General features: G+C 49.6%; 10 protein-coding genes across 10 annotated transcripts; 7 read left to right on the top strand and 3 right to left on the bottom strand.

Moving 5' to 3' along the window:
- Positions 1 to 246: 246 nt before the first annotated feature.
- VTN00DRAFT_3866 (uncharacterized protein) lies at positions 247 to 1,502 on the top strand (the record flags this gene model as incomplete). The annotated part of the gene is made up of 3 exons (XM_069430230.1): positions 247 to 340; positions 405 to 540; positions 605 to 1,502. The coding sequence occupies 3 exons, from the start codon at positions 247 to 249 to the stop codon at positions 1,500 to 1,502; spliced, it is 1,128 nt and encodes a 375-aa protein (XP_069289387.1).
- Positions 1,503 to 2,731: 1,229 nt separating this feature from the next.
- On the top strand, positions 2,732 to 4,313 carry VTN00DRAFT_3867 (uncharacterized protein; the record flags this gene model as incomplete). The annotated part of the gene is made up of 3 exons (XM_069430231.1): positions 2,732 to 3,148; positions 3,227 to 4,111; positions 4,200 to 4,313. The coding sequence occupies 3 exons, from the start codon at positions 2,732 to 2,734 to the stop codon at positions 4,311 to 4,313; spliced, it is 1,416 nt and encodes a 471-aa protein (XP_069289388.1).
- A 522-nt stretch (positions 4,314 to 4,835) lies between these two features.
- VTN00DRAFT_3868 (uncharacterized protein) lies at positions 4,836 to 6,464 on the top strand (the record flags this gene model as incomplete). Its single annotated transcript, XM_069430232.1, has 4 exons — positions 4,836 to 4,936; positions 5,794 to 6,134; positions 6,195 to 6,270; positions 6,314 to 6,464. 4 exons carry the CDS (start codon positions 4,836 to 4,838, stop codon positions 6,462 to 6,464), a joined length of 669 nt encoding a protein of 222 aa, XP_069289389.1.
- A 258-nt stretch (positions 6,465 to 6,722) lies between these two features.
- On the bottom strand, positions 6,723 to 8,005 carry VTN00DRAFT_3869 (uncharacterized protein; the record flags this gene model as incomplete). The annotated part of the gene is made up of 3 exons (XM_069430233.1): positions 6,723 to 7,674; positions 7,727 to 7,772; positions 7,831 to 8,005. The coding sequence occupies 3 exons, from the start codon at positions 8,003 to 8,005 to the stop codon at positions 6,723 to 6,725; spliced, it is 1,173 nt and encodes a 390-aa protein (XP_069289390.1).
- A 513-nt stretch (positions 8,006 to 8,518) lies between these two features.
- On the bottom strand, positions 8,519 to 9,029 carry VTN00DRAFT_3870 (uncharacterized protein; the record flags this gene model as incomplete). Its single annotated transcript, XM_069430235.1, has 3 exons — positions 8,519 to 8,665; positions 8,776 to 8,923; positions 8,989 to 9,029. 3 exons carry the CDS (start codon positions 9,027 to 9,029, stop codon positions 8,519 to 8,521), a joined length of 336 nt encoding a protein of 111 aa, XP_069289391.1.
- Positions 9,030 to 9,294: 265 nt separating this feature from the next.
- Positions 9,295 to 9,691, top strand: VTN00DRAFT_3871 (uncharacterized protein; the record flags this gene model as incomplete). Its single annotated transcript, XM_069430236.1, has 2 exons — positions 9,295 to 9,400; positions 9,456 to 9,691. 2 exons carry the CDS (start codon positions 9,295 to 9,297, stop codon positions 9,689 to 9,691), a joined length of 342 nt encoding a protein of 113 aa, XP_069289392.1.
- Positions 9,692 to 11,328: 1,637 nt separating this feature from the next.
- On the top strand, positions 11,329 to 11,904 carry VTN00DRAFT_3872 (uncharacterized protein; the record flags this gene model as incomplete). The annotated part of the gene is made up of 2 exons (XM_069430237.1): positions 11,329 to 11,384; positions 11,580 to 11,904. The coding sequence occupies 2 exons, from the start codon at positions 11,329 to 11,331 to the stop codon at positions 11,902 to 11,904; spliced, it is 381 nt and encodes a 126-aa protein (XP_069289393.1).
- A 733-nt stretch (positions 11,905 to 12,637) lies between these two features.
- VTN00DRAFT_3873 (uncharacterized protein) lies at positions 12,638 to 14,643 on the bottom strand (the record flags this gene model as incomplete). The annotated part of the gene is made up of 2 exons (XM_069430238.1): positions 12,638 to 13,889; positions 14,024 to 14,643. The coding sequence occupies 2 exons, from the start codon at positions 14,641 to 14,643 to the stop codon at positions 12,638 to 12,640; spliced, it is 1,872 nt and encodes a 623-aa protein (XP_069289394.1).
- A 3,595-nt stretch (positions 14,644 to 18,238) lies between these two features.
- VTN00DRAFT_3874 (uncharacterized protein) lies at positions 18,239 to 19,276 on the top strand (the record flags this gene model as incomplete). Its single annotated transcript, XM_069430239.1, has 2 exons — positions 18,239 to 18,633; positions 18,703 to 19,276. The coding sequence occupies 2 exons, from the start codon at positions 18,239 to 18,241 to the stop codon at positions 19,274 to 19,276; spliced, it is 969 nt and encodes a 322-aa protein (XP_069289395.1).
- Positions 19,277 to 20,672: 1,396 nt separating this feature from the next.
- VTN00DRAFT_3875 (uncharacterized protein) lies at positions 20,673 to 21,662 on the top strand (the record flags this gene model as incomplete). Its single annotated transcript, XM_069430240.1, has 2 exons — positions 20,673 to 21,066; positions 21,136 to 21,662. 2 exons carry the CDS (start codon positions 20,673 to 20,675, stop codon positions 21,660 to 21,662), a joined length of 921 nt encoding a protein of 306 aa, XP_069289396.1.
- Positions 21,663 to 21,858: the final 196 nt, after the last annotated feature.

Here is a 21,858-nt window from a genome sequence, read left to right on the forward strand (position 1 = left end):
CCATGTGCATAACTCCCTACCGGTTTGTCTTTCGTCCTGTTTGGCTGGCTGTGGGTAGCTTTGCTATTGTCTTATCGAGCACAACTTGGTGATATTGATATTTGCCTTGCCTGTTGAGGCAAGGCAGGGCAGCGCAAGTAAGCAACGCGTTTGCTTCCTATTCCTGATTCCTTATCATATCAGTACTGCACTCTACTACCTTTTGCCCGTCATCATATCGATATCCTCTTCAGGAAATTAAGGACTATGGCTCCAGGATCCATCGGGGGCACTCCTCCTAAGACTCGAAGGGAGCCCAATGACGGAAGTGACTGCAAATGGGAGGATAACCCAGCACTGCGTGAGTCACAAAACTTCATTCCCACAACAAAATGTGAGTCAAATACTGACAAGGCTGTCCATAGGCCACGGCTGCGCGATCTGCCAGACCTGCTTGAACAATCCACGGGCGAAGAAGACATGCTATGGAAAACATGCGGAGCCCTGTATCCGGTATCATCAAACCATGTTTCGTATTGGTCGCTCTCACAGCTGCGATGCGTAAGGCCTCGATTCTCCTGGACTTTTAAAGCTCCCGTGGAGGGGTCCTAATAGTGAGAAACAGGTGCAAGAACTCCAACGAACTGCATGGTAAACGGCATAGAGAGATAGCTATGCTCATCAAGAAGATCCAAGAAATTGATGAGGTCGAGGACGCTGCCACGACCACCTCGAAGGCTCGCCGAAAGAGCTCGTGCAATGAAGCCCCCACGACCGATAAGGTACAAATGGAGGAAGACAAGGAGAACGTCGGAATCAATGAAGGGTCGAGCAAAACTCCCCCACGGTTATCAGGCAGGTCTGGTCTCTCAGATAGATGTTCAATAAGCTCATGCCCACTCTTGCCCTCGTCTGACGGCTCAAAAGCAAAGCAGATCAGACTCCAGAAGCTTGCAGCAAGGCACGCAAAGGCTGCCACCAAAGTACTTGAGCGGCAGGCACAAGCAAATTCACTGACGGTCACCGCAGAGTCCCTTGAGGAAGTCGACATTGCTATCCACGGGCATCCAATGACGCTTAGTACAGAAGATCGCGAAGAGTTCAATGTATCCCTCAGGAGTGAAATCCAGGACTTTAAACGTCTCCAGCAGGATACTGCTGATGAAAATGCGAAACAGAAGAAGGCAGCCAAGTTAGTGGATCAGGAAAAGGACAGTTTGCAGTCCAAATACATTGTGAGCATCATCAGCAAACTTGGCGTCAACCCTCCAATCGACGAAGGATCGAAAGAAAGAAGGATATTGATTGGAAAACTGGGTTACGCAATCAAAGCCGACATCGAGACGGTGGCCAACGAAGCGAAAGAGACCATGAAACGACAGACGGCGTATTGGAGGTACGTCAACAAGAAGATGTACAATAACATGGTCCGAAACAACGAGTTAGTCAACTGGGAAACAGGTGAGAAGCTTCAAGAGTTGGAGCTTGAAGATGACGAAAAAGAGGATGGAGAAAACTCCTGAGAAGAAGATCCATCACTTTACTGGGCCTGAGGGAAAGGCAATGCCTCTAAAAGCCCAGCATTGAGCTAGATATGACCGAAACTCCGCAGACGGCAGCAGGATTGGTGTCACAAAAGTCAATCATAAGAGACAGATACGGTTTCAAAGACCGCTGGAAGTCTGATCTCTGCTTTGACAGCAAATCAAACACAGCTGCAACAGCCCGAAGAGGCTATAGCACAAAGCATTTCACCTCATGGAAACTCCTCCCTCTCCCCATCTCCCCCTTTCAAGATGTACGATTGAACTGAACGTTGCCCACCAAAGACAAGCAGCAAAGCCAGGAATTCTCACGGAACACTTACAACAGGGCATCTTTCAAATAGCACATCCCTTAATTACCACAACGCAGACCTTTCACGGAAATCCAGAATGAAGAGTTCGACCCTGAACGCAATCATCCAATACATGAAACACCAGATTGCTGAGCATGAGACCCAGGAACACGGCAGCAGAATGACTTCAGTTTCTTGAGACAGAACAACTTGAGCTTCAAGATCCAAGGTTAAGGCACTTTATGCATTCCTGCAATAGAGTTGCACGGTCAGAGACCTGTTGGCATTTCTAGCCAGCGGAGGAGCGGTGTTGATGCAACATTGGACAATCCATGGTCAAACTGAACCCAAAATAGGGGACGTCAACTGCAAATGCCGAAACGACTTAGTTGGCCCTTAATCACACTGTGAATGTTCAGGAAATTGACACAAGCTCAGGTGGAAGGGGCAGTTTGCACCATTCTTGTTTTCTCTTATCTCATTCTCTTGTTGGAGTTTTGGTTAGGACCATTCAAGGAATAGAACAGTCCTGAAATGGAAAAGCATACATGTAGAGAGGAATGATTGATGAATCATAGATGCGAAATGATAGACCAGTTCTTCGTGTACTGTCCAGTAGATATAAGAGTGAACATGGTTCGAAGAAGAGGGCTCCTTGGGCTTAAACGGCGGACCGGCCTAGCGCCAAGCCTGGCTCGCCCCTCACGAGGGGCAGCTCTACCAACTTAGTGGCGGCACGAGCCCCGCTACAGCGTGGTGGGCGGGAAGCCGTATCTTTCACTCGGCGCTGGCGCTGATATCTCTACACGCCTTTATATAGAACGGGCGATTGTCAAACGGGCCGTTTCTCCCGTCTTTTTATCTATAAGAGGTTTCTGGGCCTGTCTCCTTTTCGTCGTCTGAGCAGATTCCACCATGTCTGTCGAGACTCTCACTACGATTTCCCCCTCCACCAATGCCCCCGTTGTGACTCGACCTGGCGTCTCGTCAGAGGAGCTCGCGCGCCTCCCGGAGATCGGACAGGCCGCTTTCCGCTCTTTCTCGCAATCCACTACTCTCAAGCAGCGTCAGAAAATAGTCACCCGTGCCCTCGAGATCTTGGACAAGAAGAAAGATGTTCTGGCCCGTGAGCTGACGGAGCAGATGGGGCGACCCATCCGCTATACTGGCGCTGAGATCGCCACGGCTATCAAGAGAGGCACATATATGAATAAGGAGGCCCCATCAGTGCTGGGGGAAGAGGGTATTGTGAATGGAGAGGCAGAGAAGGGATTTAGACGGTTTATCAAGCGGCAGCCCGTCGGGGTCGTGCTCATAATCTTCGCTTGGAATGTGCGTTACTCTTGCCGTTATTACCCGATCGTCGCCTTGTTTACTTTGACCTACATGCTGACATGCTTCGCTAATTAGTATCCCTACCTGATTCTGGTCAACAGCCTGATCCCTGCCATCCTCGCGGGAAACGCGGTGCTTCTGAAACCCTCTCCGCAAACACCGACGGTGGTTGAGCAGGTGGCGTCTGCATTCCTGGAAGCTGGTCTTCCGAAAGATGTTATTCAATACTTCCACTGCGGGTCGCTCACGCAGCTCGAGGTTATCATCCGGTCGCCCCAGGTGAACCACATCTGCTTCACGGGATCTGTTGCAGGTGGCTTGGCCGTTCAGAAGGCTGCATCTGATAGGATTGTGAACGTCGGGCTCGAACTTGGCGGTAAGGATCCGGCATACGTGCGTGGCGATGTGGACGTTGCATGGGCGGCGGAAGAGATCGTCGACGGGGCGATCTTCAACAGCGGGCAGAGCTGCTGCGCAATTGAGCGGGTCTACGTGCACGAGAGCATCTACGACTCGTTTGTGGAAGAGGTCAAGAAGGTGCTGAGCAACTATCGCATCGGTGATCCTTTTGACGAGAAGACGCAGATCGGCCCCGTTATCTCCAAGCGTGCGAAGGAGACCGTTTTGGCGCATATCGCGGACGCGATCAAGAAGGGTGCCAAGGACGAGACGCCCGCTAACGAGACATTCGAGAACTTCCCGCCGAATGGAAACTACGTCAAGCCAACATTGCTGACGGGCGTGACTCATGACATGATTGTCATGACCGAGGAGACCTTCGGTCCGGTGATCCCCGTGATGAAGGTCAAGAATGATGAAGAAGCCGTCAAGTTGATGAATGACAGCGAATTTGGCCTGACTGCGAGCGTTTGGTCCAAGGACCTGGCCACCGCAGAGAAGCTCATCGAGAATGTCGAGGCAGGGACGGTGTTCATCAACAGATCTGATTACCCCAGTCCGGTAAGTTCACAATGATCCACGACGCTCTCCCGCTTGAAACTTTGTCAATGTCACTTCATAGGCATCGAGATACTGACTTCTGCATCAGGATCTCGCATGGACCGGCTGGAAGAACTCGGGACGAGGTGTCACTTTGAGCAAGTTCGGCTTCGAGCAATTCGTCAAGCTGAAGAGCTTCCACCTCAAGGACTACCCCAAATAGATGCCATGTCGTTCGTGATTTGATCCATGATTAACCGCTGCTCAGGGAAGCTGTGTAGGAATAGAATGAGGCGTTGCATTCTTCATCGCCCCAAATGAAAGAGCGCTCTAAAAAAATTCAACCAAAAAAGCAGGTAATGATGCGAGGTCCCGTAGGCAATAAATGCCCATTATTCCTTTCCTTGCCGGCTCAAGGACGTTAAAGGAGTGAAAGAAACGAAACTGAACTCGGTCCCATAGTTTTCCGAACTCAGCAAGCCAAGGCTTACACCGCATGCCAACAAGTCAGCATGGCTGCCTAGTTTAAGAGTACGTCGGATGAAGAGGAAACAAGGGAAGGAAGGGGAAGGGAGCTGCTTGCAAGGCCATTCATTCATCGACAACCAAATAAGCAGGCTCCACAAATAGCCCCTAACGATACCGGGATCCTTCTGGAAGGCTGCATCAGAAGGGGGGATTACCTGACTTGGGATGGATTCTCGCCCTCTCGCCTTCGCGTTCGACAAGAAAGGGAATATGGATTATGTATGGAATGCGCGTACTGAAGAGCATTGTTCCCGATGCAAGGGAGACTGAGATGCGCAGCACGCCCGGCGGGTACCCAGGCAGCTACCCGGTAATTATGTAAGGAACTGTACGTAGTACGGAGGAGGTCTATCCGGCCGTTGAGAAACACAACAAAGACTCCAGCATGAAACACAGCCCTGCGCGAGCGATCGGGCATCTGCAAGTGCATGATGAGAGACAGCTGTCTCTTTCTTCTTGCGTGGCTGGTGCAGAAGGTGATTTGTGGAGGAGGCCCGGGCTCTTTGTTTGCCCGGCTTCCGGAGACCGATAGGAAATGATATAGGTCAAAACTGCGCCTTTGCCGATTGCCATGGGGACCAGGCGAGGCAAAGCGCCAGCAGTAAAACTAGCCCTGGGGCGGAATCGCGGAATCATGCAGGACAGGAGGCACAGAAGTGAGGATTGGGCGCCATCTGCCTCGCCAGAACCTCGAAAGAGGACGTGCCAGATCCGGTTAAACGCTCCAGGATCGAGATGTCGACGGAGCTCCCTCTCTGTACATCGTCAGCACGGTGGCCGTAGTCTATAGAGCCACCGCCCTTCTCCACTTCAACCTAGCTTTCTGCCTACTTCAACCATTATTTGTTCTTCCCTGCGTCTCGGGAAAGATTCTTCGCAGCCGTTTCCACTCTGTCAGCGCCCCGGGAACCCGGTCCCTGCCTGCCAGGGCGGCCGCAGCTGAAAGGACAACGGCCAAAGGAGCGAGGAATGTGTCGCGTTCGCGTTGCGACCTTGCCCACTACGAAGGTAGCCTCCGTTCCACAGGAGCATTGACACCAAGCCAAACCCTTACCGAGTGGGTTCGTTTCATCATAGGATTTCCTAGGAAACAATCCATGCTTCAGTATATATCCTACCAGGCCGCCACCGCGACCTTCCCTCTTCTTGGTATACCAACTACTCAGATGTCATAGGACATATCCAATTCCTTCGTTTACCTTTCTTTGTCTGTTTCACTTATTGCCTCTCGTTTTCTCTTGTTTAGTTAGTCCATCATTTCTGCAATTTGCATTTGCGTTCCGCAGCAGTCTCTCTTTTCCAACTTGCATTTATAAACTTATTATTATAACCCACCGTTCTACACGAGCCCTCTTTAGTGTAGATAACGATCGCTACGCAATAACTGGACTTAATTTTTATATCCATTTTCCCAGACGACACAAGCAACCCAACAAAGATGGGCTGCTTGCGATCCATGGTCCGGTGCCTGGTGTCACCGTTCAAAAGAAAGGAATCCCCCAGACCACTCGAAATCGTGAGTATCATCAACGTCGAACAATCCGGTGTGGACGGCGCTAATAGCCATTGACCGCAGGGGCCCCCCACGAACTTCCGAAAAGAGGAATTTCCGATACCTTTCACAGACGACGAGTAAGCAACCGCGCCCGTCCGTTAACCATGCGTTTTTCGATCTAACCCGTGTTGCAGGTGTAGCACATTGGCACCGCAGAATAGCAATGCGTCGATAGAGAAGGCGGAAGTACAGGTCGCTGCTGAGCAGCAAGCCTCGAGGCGAGAGATGGTTAGGCATCATGTTCGAAGGATGAGCGCCAAAATCACACCGCCATTTCCCCCGACGACGTGAGTCCAACGGTCAACCGCACTTCGATTCACGATAACCGACCGACAAGCACGCCGGGATAATGTGCAGAGGAAAGTGTGAATTTAGCGGGTCCACCAGATGACGAAGGTGAAAGGCGGGGTTGGCCATATGTCTTGAGGTGATTGTTCAGGGAACTCTCCACCATTTTCTGAGTCCGGGACGAACAAACCCACACGACTAATTCGATTTGATATATCTTTTTTAATACCAACAAGCGAAATTTAATTTTCTTTTCTTTAATCACAACAAAAATGTCGGGACTTCGTTGAGATATGATTTCTTCGACTTTGCATTGTCGCTCTGGGTATCTCTTTGCGATGTTGCACTTGCAGAATCCGAATCTCGTGTCCGATCTTGATCCGAGTTATGCGATCTCTCTGGAGACCCATCCAACTCGTCAAAGAGCATTTTCATTTTGGCGTTCAGATTTGATCCAGAAGGAAAGCTGTATTTAGAGTGTGTGGGGTTTATCTTATTAGCCTCCAAGTGCGGGGATGGACGGCTACTCTCTGCGCGAGAATGGATTTTCCGTTTAACTGGACTGGAAGAAGGCTCAGATTTGATCGGTGTCTTCGTCTGAGGGAGCGTCCTAGAAACTGTAGTAACTTTACTAGGTTGGATTTCGAGGTCGTCGTCCTCCTCCGAAGCTGTCTCATCCACAGTATGAACTTCCGGCTCTTTCTGGGGCACTGGCGGCGGCGACGAACGAATGTGATCACGGCCTCGGCTATCTGAGCCAGATGTTTGGGAGTAACCCGCAGCGGCTCTAGTTGTAGATTTAATCCCCTGTAGCCCAACTAACGACCGGGCCTTCCTCGGGCTCGTCATGAGGCCATGTAAAGAGGTCCCAACCCAAGGGTCATCCTCCTTATCCTCGTCGAGTTCTGAATCTTCTTCCTCTTTTGAATCGACCCGAGGTCGCTTGCCTCTGGTCTCGTCGAGACCAGACCGTTGCCGCGCATGGAGCGCTTCTGATTCTTTCCTCCTCTTCGTCTCTTCCCTCATGGCCGTCTTGCCATCGGTGGGATGTGCAAGGTCCTTGATAACAGCCGCATTCTGCATCTTGGCCTCCTTTTTCCGCCGCACATATTCCGCATGATGTAAATGTTGGGTGAAGCTCTGCGCGACAGCGTAGAACTCGTCCTCAACCATGATGTACATATCATCATTATCAAAGCCCTCGATCAAGTATCTATCCGACCATTAGCATTGGTACCTGGAGCAAACTGGGGCGCGCTACGAACTCTTCGGGTGGAGGCTTCCGGATCGGAGAACTGGAGGGGCTTCGAGCTGTGTGTCGCAGAGGTCAGTAACGCGGAAACCACAAGCTTCACGATCAGTTGCGTACAAGATCTCAGGAAATCTCGCCTATTGGGAGTATCTGGTGTGGCAGACTTCGTCTTGGCTTTAGAGTCATTGTCACTTGGCGCTTCCGACTTTATTCGCTTTCTGTGAGATCCCGGTTCCTTTTTGATGCGCTCATCGTTGCCCCCGCCGACCAGCCACGGCAATGTCCGCGGCATCTTGTCGCTCGCTCAAATACCCGGTTGTATTTCGTAGGGTTCGAGACCTGAATATATATAGTAATCGCATGGTCACACTGGCAGACGGCAAAAAGCCCCTCTGGGTGAAGTCGAACGTGTCGCCAGAGTCATTGTCGAGTTGAGCCTGGAACGCGGATGACTTCCGATGGCGGCACCGCTTAATTAGACTGGCCCTAGTGATATCAAAGGCCTACCTACCGGGATCTAGACCGCGCCGCCTTTCATACAGATTAAAGCTCATTTCTATCTCTCGATAATAATGCAAAAGAAGTCGCGTCAAGACCACGTTTCATTCTTGTTTTGGGTATCTAGTCTTAGTTTCAATAATGTTACATAATGAATCTGTTCCCCAACGCCATCCTGATAGATTGTAGATACCATAACCGACTTAAAACCTCACGACCGAACCCCGAGAGAGCTTATTTGATGTCGGTTTCTGAATGCGCCTTTCCACGTCGGTTATTAAGAAACGCCATTTGGGAATATAGCAGACTACGCCTCTCCAGGTCGCTTGCTGTTGCAGCTCACTATCTTCACCTTGTCTGCCGAAACGGTTGACGTGTTGTCCAGCTTGAATGTAACATCTTTGATAAGGAATGTCCAGACTTCGTCACAGAAGCGGTAGGTATCGAGATGACCCTTTGAGGAGGATGAATGTCAGCTCCATGAAACCACCATACTACCCCCCCCCCCCCCTTTGACAGCGCAACCGACTAGCCACGTCCTGGACAAAGAGAAGAAAACAGTACCTTGAAAGTGAGCCTCGCGCGCACTTTGTCTGCGAGGACCTCCGTGATGACACGGTCGAAGTTGGAGAGGATCTTCATAGCGAGCTGCGGCTCGATTCGACCCTCGTTGATCAGATCATCTAGCGTATCGGTGAGGGACAGCCCGATACTGGTGAAAAGAGATATCAGCACATATCCTGGGACGGTGAAGCTAACCAAGTAGAGATGCAATACCTGCTGCCACGATAGAGCTCATAGTACGCCTGAGAGCTCATCTTCGTGGGTTGAATGACAGGTGAGGTTTGGTTGCTAGGCTCAAGGACGGGAGATAGTTATAACTAGGTTAGGCGGCTGGGTTAGTCAGCCCCGATTGCGGGGAGAGTCATGAAGTCACATGACTGCAGACTCCACTGCAGCCTAAGTACGTCAGAGGCAAAGACTCGAGGGCGGAATCACGTTATCAAGTTTGTTATGTATTCGGTCGCTTAAAAGACATTTAAGCCTTCATTTATTAGATTTGTATTGTACACATTTTCAAAAATGTTGTCGAGTAGTTTGAAGAGGGCTAGCCCAGTCGCTACTTCTTTTTCCAAAAACCGCGCGTCTCCATTCGCCGTCCTGCGACAACAATCGAACACTACTAGAGGTTTGTAGCTTGAGGATGCTTCCAACGTCTACATTGTGCTAATTAGCTTTCTCAGACGAGATCTCTGGTAAATCTGAATCTGAAAAGGGTGATTCGCAAAGCTCTACAAAGAACCAGGATAAAGAGCAAGGTCCAAAAAAGGTCAAGACGAGTGCGCAGTTAGACGAGGAACTCCGCGAGAAGCTAGAAGCAATGTCTGGTGAAGGTGGAGCGGCCGGCCTTGAGTATGAGAATGGGAAACCTGTCGCCATGAAGCGTAGTGTGAGGAACAATATGTTCCGCCTGATCTGAGTCCCGAATACAGGCGATCTTAGCTGGCGAGACGCTTTTCCCAAAAGCTGGAGTTGCATGAATTCGTGTAATTTTAGTTTCAACATCTTCACCCTACATTCTGCATTCTGCTTCTCACCGACGTCAGGACCGGTCAGCAACATGACGATGTCAACGCATCATGATGGCACGGTTGTGGTCGCATAACACATCAATCATAAAGCCGAAAGACGGTTTAAGGAAGCTTGACGGAAGTAAGAGTCGACAAAGAAGAGATGAATACAGTTCATGAAGAAGGGTAGGATCTCAGGAATTTAGAGGCTCCAGTGGGAATTCATTCGAGGCTTCTGCAGAATAGCAAAAACTGCCAGCAGAGGACCTAGAAAAAACCACGATACGGTCGCCTGTTGAGCTATTGCTTTTGGCGGACTCGCCTGATAGCTCTGTATAGTAAATTGTGGAGACTTGCGAACTTATATTTTCATCGAATAATTCAGGTATATCGAACAAGTTTTCCTTTTCTTACTGGTAAGACCTGCGCTCCTGTTGTAAAGGTTGGATATAGTATTGTGCAGTACATCCCAGCTAGGATTCGCTGTCATTCTCCGGCTTATCTGCTTAAAAGACATAGAAGACAGGCCTTAAATGTCAAAAAATTGGCCGCGGTTGCTTTATGTACAAGTCCATTCATCTATTTCTCTGAGATAATGCTTGCAGACTAAAACATGTGAATTCTCTGGACCCTTGGGTTTTCAGCAATCAAACAGTAATTCGATATTCTGTCCTCGGTTTCCGTATTCTACATGGGGATGCAATGAGACAACAGGTCCATATATTAAGCCACTTGCAAGTATAGCAATGAACCATTGTCCCATTTAATTCCATATATAATAGATTTATGGGCAGCGATCATCATATATATATTTCTTCCTCGTTTCTTTTTCCACATCTGGCCTACCAGCCACCTCTTTTTCCGACTCTTGGCAAGATAAGGTTCACAAGTATTGTACAAGTCACAGATCTGTTTCAGCATGGCAAGACAACAAACAGCAAACACTGAGGCAGTAATTGAGGACAAACAAAATCTACAGCAGCTGTCAACAGAGTTTAATTTCTCAGTCGACTGGGCATTTTCCCGATAAACAATCAGGGAATTCCCAGATAAACACGAGCGGAACCCCCCCCCCCCCAAGTAGTACACTTTTACTCCATACTGCGGAACTAGCTCCACTGCCCGAGCACATTTGGCAAAAGCTGGGTTGGTGCATTCCAAGCAAGGGGGAAAAAAGTGGCGGTGGCTCGCTCGATTTGCCATCATCCTGTCACATGGGTGCAGATCGTCGGTGGTAGTGCAGTAGGTATTAGGACAAAAGTGCTGTGTCACAAAGGATATATGTATATATTGCCAAGGGCCTCCCATGTCTGGACTCTTACCCAGTTAACAAAGAGACTTAAAGACATAAATTGTGCAACTGATTCCAATTACTTCAACTTCGAATTTAATATCTCCTCTCAAAATAGTTACATTATTTTTCATCGACACTGGAACGATACATATATTCTGATTTGCTGTGGTCCCTGATTACTTCGTCCGACAAGCACTGAACAGACAACCTTAACTGAGCACAAAAGCAATAAACGTCTCCCTGCCATTCTTTATGCGTCTCTCAATTGCTTTTGCAGCTTCGTTTCTCCCCGGTGTCTTTTCATTGAGGTAAGTACGCCTCATACATAGCCCTCGCTTGTTTACTGCCTCCTAGCTAGCACTTCATTATCCATGTTTTCCTATCTATAATAATTTACCGTGTCACCCCACATTTCATTGTTCCACACTCCCCCAATTCCTCAATGAATCGTCTCTATTTACCTCATGGACCAAAAATTCCCACTAACTAACTTCCCACCCCAGCCCCCGTTTCGCCAGCATACCGGCCCGTAACAATCTCATTACAGCCCCCGCCTCCTCCCCCTCCTCCGCCTCTCCCACCGCACAATCCTGCTACACCTACACCACATCCATCTACCCCTCGCAGGCCTGCCCCACGGCCTCGGGCTGCATCGACCTCTTCTGCATCACCACCGTGACGAGCACGATGCCGTGCCCGACGGCCTCGTGTCCCATGACGGCGACGGTGACGGCGACGGAGCCGTGCAGGACGGCGTGTCTGCAGGGGTGTACGACGAGCGTGACGAGTGTCATGGCGAGTGGGTGTTCGAAGTATGTGATGGGGTGAGGGTTTGGAAGGGTAAATCAAGAGGGAGGTGGGAAGAGTCATGACTGATGGATGGATGGAACGATGGAAGAAGGGTTGCTTTTATAGGAATGGGGTTGGGGAATTTCGTGAGATCACAAGTCTGTTTTTTAAGGGGAGTATGATGCTTCCTGCTCTCGTCTTATTATTAATTACTCTGCAAGTAATTTCGGGGTTATATCTAGGATCTCTTTCGTGATGAGGCTTCTTAGAAAAGAATGTCCACGATGGGATGAGAATATATGCAGTTGTCGATATCTCAGAGGGATAATATCCCAGGGAATCACTGACTCATATTTCGTTATTCTCCGATGTAGCCTCTATATGAATTCCGGGTGTTAAGACAACTACAATTATTATGTACACCTTTTCTTCACAGCGTGCGCCTAGGTACTAACTGGAATTGTACTGAACAGAGTCGGAGTTAGGATTCGTCTCATGTTGATCCTATGTAAGTAATAATAATACTCGTAAGACACTGTAAATTCACGAGCACTGAATGTGCCGTTCTAGGACAAAAAAATCCGTCTCGGTTCGTTCTACCCCTCCGAGTTCCTTCCATCTTGAGCAAGACATGATCAAACGAAACGCTCAATAGTTGCGAGATCCGACTTTCCTTAAACTCCTCATTGTCTAGGACTCTCCTGCATTCATTAAGGACACGAACTGATCCATCATGTAAAAATGATAACTGGTAAGGAACATTGGGATCTACCTAGCCACCGACGACCATACCAGCAAGGACGCCTGCGCCGATAACACCACCGTCCGACGCTTCCCTCAGAAACACCGATTTACCGCTCTTTTGGGGCCCAGTTCTCATAATAAGTCGGTCGATGTACAGCTGACATGTTTCCTTGAAGTTGGGATAATTCTGAATGATGCCGCCGGTGTAGGCGACAACTAGCTCTTCAGGGCCAGAGTGCCAGTCTGGAGGAGTAGGTGAGAGAACTGGAACAATTGGACCTAGCGGGCCTCCCGGTTTTGGTAGATTTGCTGCTTCCGGTGCTAATGTGGGGATTATTGTCCTGTTCTCTGGCTCTGTCTGCATGCTGACGCTGCCATTGTATGCAGGGGAGGCAATATGTGAGGGCTGTGGTGAGTTTGAAGTGCTGTCAACCTTGAGTTCAATCTCACGTGTAGCAGCAAGCAATCCCACAACGGCTGCGGCGATTAGGCCGGCAGACCTCGTCAGTACCACTCTGGCTATTCTCCGGAAGGCTCCAGCTGTCCTAGCATCCCAGTTCCATTCACTCAATTCTGGTGGCGGTAAAGATTGGCGCAACTCGTCTGCCAGCATCTCATCTGACCTTGCACGCGCAACGTGCTCTGAGATGTAGGTGGTCGTTAGAGCGTACTCTTGGATGATATTGGCGGGAAGTGCTTTCGTTGACAAGCCGATCACGTTCGTTAGGTAATCGAAAAGCACTAGGCGAATCAATTCGCCAATGTACCGACCACCGGTCATATACTCGAAGGGCTGAAAGCCGGGGCGAGCACACGCCCTGTCCAGCTCTACATCCCACTTGCTCGTGATGTTAAGCTCTTTGAGAGGCGGCGCCGCACCACTGATAGTCCATTCCGTATTGACCACCGTCTCCTTAGCGTCCGGATCACTCGAACGGACATGTTTAGCTTTAGACTCGTGTAAATCGGTAAGCTTCATTGGGATCGTGGCGTTACAACCTGTGCCCACAATTATACCCATGGCAACCCGACTGTTTGGTAGGGACTTCACTGAGTAAGCTAGAGAAGCGAGTGTAGCAACAGTATCATTAGTGATAGCCGCAATTTTCAACTTTGGCAACGCAAAGAGCTTCCGACGCTTGCTGGACGGTTCATCTTCATCTGGGCGCCTCGTGTGCTTTTCATAACCATTGAGTAAAATCTTACGCAAGTTTAGATCTGAAGTGATCGCGAAGCCTTTGCCCATTGGCATCAGCGTGGCCTCCGCCAGCGACTCCTGCCTGCTCCAATTAGCTTCTAGAGATGAAAAGAGCTTCCAGTGATGACAATGTACAGGATTCCCAAAGACAATACGCCGCACAATACCAAAGTAAAATAACAGAATATGCGAATAAAGGGATGAGCAGAAACTTACATAATGGGGAAACTAAATGTAATGCCCATGTCCAGCTCCTCCGGAATGTCACCCTTAGTTGCATCCGAGGACAAGCTGTCCGCAACAACCTCGGCAATGCAATCGCCGATCCATGAAAAGAGATCCTCTGCTTTGTCCTTTTTCAAATGCTCCTGAATCGGCCATGCTTTCTCCAGCGTCCTTCTTACACGTTGCCTCTGCGCTCTCCGTATAGTTTCACGTGACTTGTCTGGTTCATCCGCGGCCCGTGCATCGGAGTCGGCTGCCTCCCCCAAGAGCTCGATAAAGGCAACTCTGAGGTTGCTCCCACCGACGTCAATCGCTAGATAACGACCAGTTTCTTGTCCCGTAGGCAATCTGGTCACCGGTGTGGGAAGGAACTGCTCATCGGAGGTGAGGGCAAGCTGCCGATATACTTCAGAGAAACGGCGTGCGAGCTTGTACAAGGTCGCCTCGTCGAGAACAAGAGGAGAGAGAAAGTTGTCAAGCGCACGGGACTGTTCCAGATGTTCCTTGTATGACGGTTCCATGTCAGGACCAGCTTCGTCATCCTCCTCATGCATATGCCCATGCTCGTTATCCCGACTCTCTATGGAGTTTATTGAGTTGTGTCGTGACATGGTTAATAAGCTGAGTCGAGAACTCGAACCCGCAGGGATCGAGACACAGTACGTCAGAAAAGGACGGAGAGGACAGAATATAGGGTGGACGGTCTAGGCAGTGGTTAGGCTCGAGCCGCTCAGTTGACCTTCTAGCAGACACAGGGACAGAATGATGACATCCAGCGCTGCTATGCGGCACTATTAAGCAGTTGCATTCCCCGATTCAGATGCTAAAGGTGTGGGATAAGAACACTGTTCGGATTAAAGCCCGCTGTGCATTCGTAGTAGAAGTGCACTCTGCAGGCAAAATAGCCAGTCTCACGAAAAGCTGGGTAGAGAAAGCTTCCCCCAAGCTGCGCAGCTTAAGATGAGATGTTATACACCAGGAATGGCTAGTAATAGATGTTCTGTTGATCTGTCAGACAAATGTAACTATAAATCCAGCGTGAAAGGTAAATACCAACAAGCGAACCAGCACCTGTTTGAAACACAATATGAGCAAACTTGACAGGAGAGTACGAACAGGGAGGTCGATCGGCTTGCAGTGTTGCCCAATTTCAGAATAGAAAATGTAGGTGTGGAGAGAGACCAACTCAGGTGGTCATCTAGAATAGTTCAGGACGAGAGGATATGGATATGAGGAGAGGAGAGAATGAGATGAAGCAAGCTGACGAGTGCACCGCAGAACCGTCGCGTTCCGCAGCAGACAAGACGATACGAGGGGGCCAGATCATAGGTGAAGATGTGGTGGGAGAGGCGCAGTTGGGAGTCGCGTTGAATGATGGATGGACAGATGCGACCATCTGGGCACGAGGACGCACTCCGATGCGACGCTGTGTTCAAGCAGCTTAGGCTGTTGCAGTCTCCAACTGGCGGGCTCCAGGCTGGAGCCTCGCAGCAGATCCGCCCCTACAATTGGGTCTTGACTCACGCAGTTCCTGCGTGGCCGCTTTCTCGACCCGTTTTAACTCCCGATAATATAATGTCTTCCCAAGGTTAAGGCTGCAATGCTTCCTTACTCAACTGGGAAATGCCCGACTGCCGGGTTGTCCGGCTACAGTATAGAACGCCCTACTAGTGACCTAGGTCTGGATGGAGTACAACTACAGAATACCTCTCACTGCGTACCCGAACAGGATGGCATACGAATCATAATGCAGTCTGTAGTTTCCAGAAGACCTGAACTTCTTTGACACAAGCTTCCAGAATCCTAGCAGTTGCGCGGTTTTCGTTATAGCGGACCCATCATTCCGTGATGGATGTTGCCTGTCAGGATCTCCTCCGCAGCGACAGGGATTCAGGGAATAACGGCTCCAACTTTGCCTCCATGCAGATCACATAGCTCATATCCATTATTGATGCAGGGGGAAAATAAACCTTAGACTGCTCCGATGCATCTGCTTTCCAGGACGAGAAACGCTCCTTTTTTCCTCTCGCCTCTCAGTCCTGAGTCAAATTGCCGTACTGACAAGTAAACTCACGGCCCATCCCGGCTCCTAGGCTATGTCACACCGGGCGTACGGGCTCGTGCGCCGAGAATCGCTGGTTCGAAACCTCATTCCCCAAGCCCCATGGCCTAACAGGCCAACGGTCTCTTTCTCCATGAGCCTGAGCTACGTGCACTCCATATACTCCTTAACAGAGCTGATGTTGGTGGTATACGTTATATGGTCTGGAAACATCTGACTCCCTACGTCCTACTGTCTATGCCTGCAAGACTCGAGCCCCATTTATGTACTTCATTCTAGTCGTCGATCCTGTATGCCGGATATCCACAGCCTAGGTACAGTATGCATCACGAAGTACCGGGAACTTTACCATGACGGTTGACCCGTCTGCCGTCCCATACTGCGGATCTGTCAGTCCCCACCTGTTCGGTCAGCTAAATTTGCTCAAGGACCAAAATGGATATCTACTTTTTCTTTCAAGTTTTCCGGTCAAGCCACCGGATAGATTCAACCCTGCAATAAGAAACCACTAACCCAACCAGCATCACTTGGCACTAGGTGCTGCGTATATACACGTCGTGATTGCGAAGCAAAGCCACCATGTCGGTGTCAACGCCATGTGGCGCAGACTGCGGTGGGGCAGAGATATTCATCCATGATCATTTGTCTGTGTTCAGCCAATCGATATGTCCGAGATTGACAATTGACGGGCTGCAAGGCGTCCCGAATTCCCAGATAGTCTCTAACCGTTTTGACGGTTCCCGGTCATCGAGCTGGGGTATAGCAGCTCTGTACGTATCACGGAATATTACTCCGTCCTACACAAAGAATGGAGTAGATTTTTAGCAGGAGCTGAGCGTGGAGACAATGAACGTATCCACAGCTCCAGAATGCCACGTTATTCCAGCGGTAAATCCAGCCCGTCTTTGCCCGTAGGAGATCCCTTATTACTACGCTAATCCACCAGCCAGCGCCTAGCGTGTCCCAAGTTCCAACTGCGCGCGATATGATAAACGTCACACATGAGCCACAATAGTAATGGATGGGTTACTCGGTGCGACCTTCACGATCAGGGCGGAGCTGGGCGAGGTCCGGCCTGGCCTCAGGGCCTGCGACATCGGATCGGAATCGATGAAACATGAAGGCACGAGGCTTTCATTATTGCGTCCCCAAGGCCCCATTGGCTCTCCTTTAGCCATCTACCTCCGAGCTAAGGGTCTGAGGCATTCAGTTTCTCAGGTACCTCAACAATTCTGTAGCTGGGGCGTTCAGCTCGTTCTGCTGAAGCTTTCCACCAGGACCGAAAGTGTAAATTTTGGGAAAATGTCCGTCACAGGCTCACAGCAACGACTTTAACGAGCCGAGAGAATTATAGCTACAATTGAATTAGCAGAGCGGCAGACAGTCCGGCTACTCTGCCCAAGAACCGAACAATAGTATGGGAAAACATAACTTAGATTCTAGAATACATTGTGCTGAAGCTCGTGGAGATAATTCTGCTGCAGTATCTGGTGCCTATGCGGATATACCAGAGCTGTCTGGTGCAGACTAATGCCTTGGGATGGTTTTTTCTTAACTCTCTTCCATGGAGAACGCTAGAGCATGTTACCTAACCCCTAAGCAGCTTTATAAACGACATAATCATATTCCGTTGTGCATGCTGAGCAATCAACAATCGCCATTATTGCATGTACGGAGTACAGTACATAGGAGGCAAGCCGTCCGATGAATACGTTGTCTCCACCTATCCTTGAGCTAAAGTCTTCAACGATGCAACCTGAAGAGTTATGGACAGCAATTGGAAATTGCAACACTAACGTTGAAAGACTTTTATTTGGCATATTTTTGACACTGATTATATCCAATTCAGCTGTGTATTTCCCCTCTCATCAACTTTTTGTGCGGCGGAGTTGTCATGTCGGATTGGAAGGCAAACTATTTGCCGTTGTCAGCTAGCGTTGAGAGTCGCCGACGTCACAAGATCGCCCAAGAATGCGCGCCTCGGTGCTACATCGCACGGCTGAGCTCCCGTTCACCGTTACGATTATCCTCTCCCACAAGATCTGCCGTCTTCATCTTTTGGAAACTGTACATTGTGCAGTATCATGAAGAAGTGCTAGCATTTTTGGAAAATTTTCAGCTGAAAGACAGAACAACTTGGCGGGATGGAGAAGAGTCCAGCCCACTTCCAGAGCAACCCATACGACTGTGGTACAGCCGCTCCAGGGACGACGGCCTTTACCACACGAAGGGATCGCTTTATCTCCCGTTTCTTCCGCCGTGCCTTGACCGCGATCTGCATCTGCTTAGCATTCTATGTCATCCTGAGCCGCTGCCCGGGCGTCGTCCCTACGCATCCTAACACGAACAGTCCCAATGATGGACGCTACCCTGGGAAAGATGATCACACCGTCCCGACAGGGTCTTCCAAGAGAGTGCCGCTGGAAGCTCACATTATGAGCAAGTGCCCTGATGCGCAGGACTGTCTGCAGCAGCTTATCGTCCCCGCCATGGAGCGGATTAACGACAAGGTCGATTTTCGGCTATCATTTATCGGAAGGTAACGATTCATAACATAACTAAGATCTAGCAAGATAAAAGTTCTAATATTACTATTATTATCAAACAGTGTCTCCAACAAAACCTCCGAAGTAGAATGCAAACACGGCCCTACCGAATGCATCGGCGACATGCTCATCCTCTGCGCCTCTCACCTCCCTTTCCCTCCGAACTCCAGCTCTCTTCCATCCTCACCCTCCGATTCCTCCCTCACCTCCTCCTCCTCCTCGTCCAATCAGAGAATGCCCACAGTCCGCTGGCTCGGCTTCGCCAACTGCCTCATCAGTTCCTATGAGCGGATCCCCGAGCGCACCTTCGTCCAGAACTGCGCGCTCGAGCACGGCATCGACTTCGACGCGCTGAACAAGTGCGCGAGTCAGCAGGAGGACTATGATGAAGGTAACGACGACGGAAGCGACGATGGCAACAAGGATACGCCGCTCAGCGGCATCGCGCTGCTGCGGAAGAGTGCGTTGCGCAGCCAAAGGCTCGGTGTGACGACGAGCTGTACGGTGCGGTTGGACGAGAAGGTGTGGTGTGTGCGGGATGGAGGGGAGTGGAAGGATTGTGTTCGGAATGGGGAGGGGATCAAGGTGTCGGTGCTGGCTGAAGAGGTTGAGAGACTATATAAGGAGAGGAATTGAGGTGATGCCGCAGTGAGAAAGAAGTGGAGGGATTGTGGACATGAAAAGCATTCTTTTGTTTATGAAGAACCATTCCATGACGTTAATATGGACTGTGCATGCTCATGCTGTACCTTGGGTTACCTTCCAGAGGGTCCTTTAATTGGGCGATTAATGCGGTTTCTCTTTATGAGACTGTTCTTTTTACTGCATGAATGGATGCATGTTTCTCATGATCCAAACGTCTGTTTAGTATATCAACGTGACATCCTTTCGTTTACAAAAGGAGAAACAAGAATCTTTGGAAGGCATTTTATTGTCAACGGCATGGTATTTCTAGTCAAGCCCACACGTTTTCAGTATTTGACGCAGTTCCTTCTCTGGCGGCCTTATCGTCATAAGGTCCGCCATGGGCTCGCATCCTACTGTGTAGCTATCCCTCCGTTCTCCAGTTTACTTTATCTTAGGTCTTGGATATCGATTCATCCTTATTGAGAAGTTGCCTCATTACGGAGTCAATCCAGGTCTGGGGTATAGCCTGAGGACAATCGATGAGAGAAAGCCTGCAAAGATACCGTTGAACTTAAGAAAAGCTTAGATACCCTGGACTTCGTATACAGGGGAACGGAACATCTAACTCCTGTATAAATCCGTAGTGTTTCTTTCTGTCCTCTGGCTTTGTCCGTGGAAATGCTTTCATCAGCTTGGTACTTCTCAGCCGGTTGATGGTTCTTTAACAGTCTAGTTTTTGGCGTGATGTACTCTGATACTTGTTTTATTTACTATATGGTTGAATTAGAATGTTGCTGCATAGTAGAGGACTACAAAATCCAAGGGGGGATTTGACGCGTTAGATGTTCTCCTCTCACAGCACATTGGAAAAGAAAGCCCACTGGGCATGGAGTATCCGGGCTTCCCAATTATATGATGGGGATAGAGATAGAAAGCAAGGCCTGAGGAGACAATCATCTCTTTTCCTTTCCAGATATCCCTTAAACCCATGCTGCTGGAGAGCCGTTCCATAAAGAAGAAGGCTTGACACACACACATGTATGTTGATTTTCACGTTTGGGGCAAACCTCACACTACCTGATAGATCCTTTGACCTCACGGGGTCCGCCGCAATGCGCAGCTGTTTTCACATCATGGCACACTGGGTTTTTCCGACCTTTGAAGTGTCCAGAAATGGAAATGAACACAACATATGACTCTCTTGTCACTCTTGTTTCTCAATACGCGTTCTCTCTTTCCACGCCATGTTGCTCAGTCCTTCATAAGGGGTATTATCATCTGTGTATGGTGGTTTCTTGTGAGCTTGATATTTTCCATCGAACCTGTTAGCTATAATTGGCACTCGTGCGTTACGCTGGCGACATCATACCCAGAGTCTCAGAACCAAAACTAAGCTGCGAGGCCAATGATGTCGTCCCACACCCAGAGCCGTCGCAGGCTGGACTACCTTGACGACCAGATCGACAATCTGGTGGACAAGTACAAAAAGATCAAGGACCCGCAGCACCCTGCGCTCTGTGAACTGCTCAAGAGCCCGGAAGAGTCCTCCCTGCTCCTGGAGATCCTGGAACGCCACATCCATCTCCTCAAATCTCGATCCCAGGATCTCGACGACTGCCAGATCACGGTATATGACGAGGCTCTTCTCATTCTGACCAACAATGGAAGGGATCTCAGCTATGCAGGAGCTCTCGAGCTCTATATCAAGGAGTTCATGTGTATCAAGGACAAAGGAACGGTGGAGGAAATGAAACTTGTTCTGGACAAGCATGTTGCCTTGAAGACTCTCCTCAACAGGAGTATGCTATGCCCTTTTTGCTGTGAGAGTTCTTTTGTGTTCTTTTTTTTTGACTGACACGGGTGTATAGTCTCTGAGTCTGGGAAGAAGATGGTCGAGCGTGCCGTTGCTTCCGACGAAGACAACAAAGAAACCAAGGCGAAGAAGGGAGACTCTTCCTCTCCTAGCTCTGACTCTCGTCTCGAAGAGAGGCAGATCAAGATCAAGTCACAGTCCAGCGACAGCTCCGGTTTTCAAACCATCGATGAGAAGATCGCGCATATCCTCGAGGTGTATGCCAAGGCGAAAGACGACTACTACAACCTGGACTATACCAACGTTTCAAAGAAACTCAACGCGGCGAGGTTCCTTCGCGACACGGCTGAAAACACCTTGAACTATATTCGCGCGCACGGCATGGGAGAACACAATATGGTCCAAGAGCTTAAGGAAACATTCGAGACGATGAAGGAGAAAGCCACGATGCTTTCTGGCGGCAGAAAGAGGCGTTTCGAGATCACCGAGGCGGACAAGCGTTTCCCCCCTACTCCTCTCAAGAAGCAGTTCGAGCGCTTTCCCGGACATGGAAATCGTCGTCCAGACTACTACCGCCCATGATGCGGAACTTTTGACGGCAGCCCTGTAAGCTTTTTAACGCTCGTTGTATTTCGTACCCACCCGTGGTAATCCAAGGCTAGGGCTCGTCCTAGTGCTGTTTGAAACTTGTATTGTACCTGTTTGTATGTAGGTTGGAGAGTTTCTGCTGAGAAAGGTTAGTTAGCCAATTGGATTCACTAAGCGTGAAACATTTGCA

The sequence above is a fragment of the Thermoascus crustaceus genome (assembly GCF_041956765.1).
Source record: "Thermoascus crustaceus strain CBS 181.67 unplaced genomic scaffold VTN00scaffold_2, whole genome shotgun sequence".
NCBI lineage: Eukaryota > Fungi > Ascomycota > Eurotiomycetes > Eurotiales > Thermoascaceae > Thermoascus > Thermoascus crustaceus.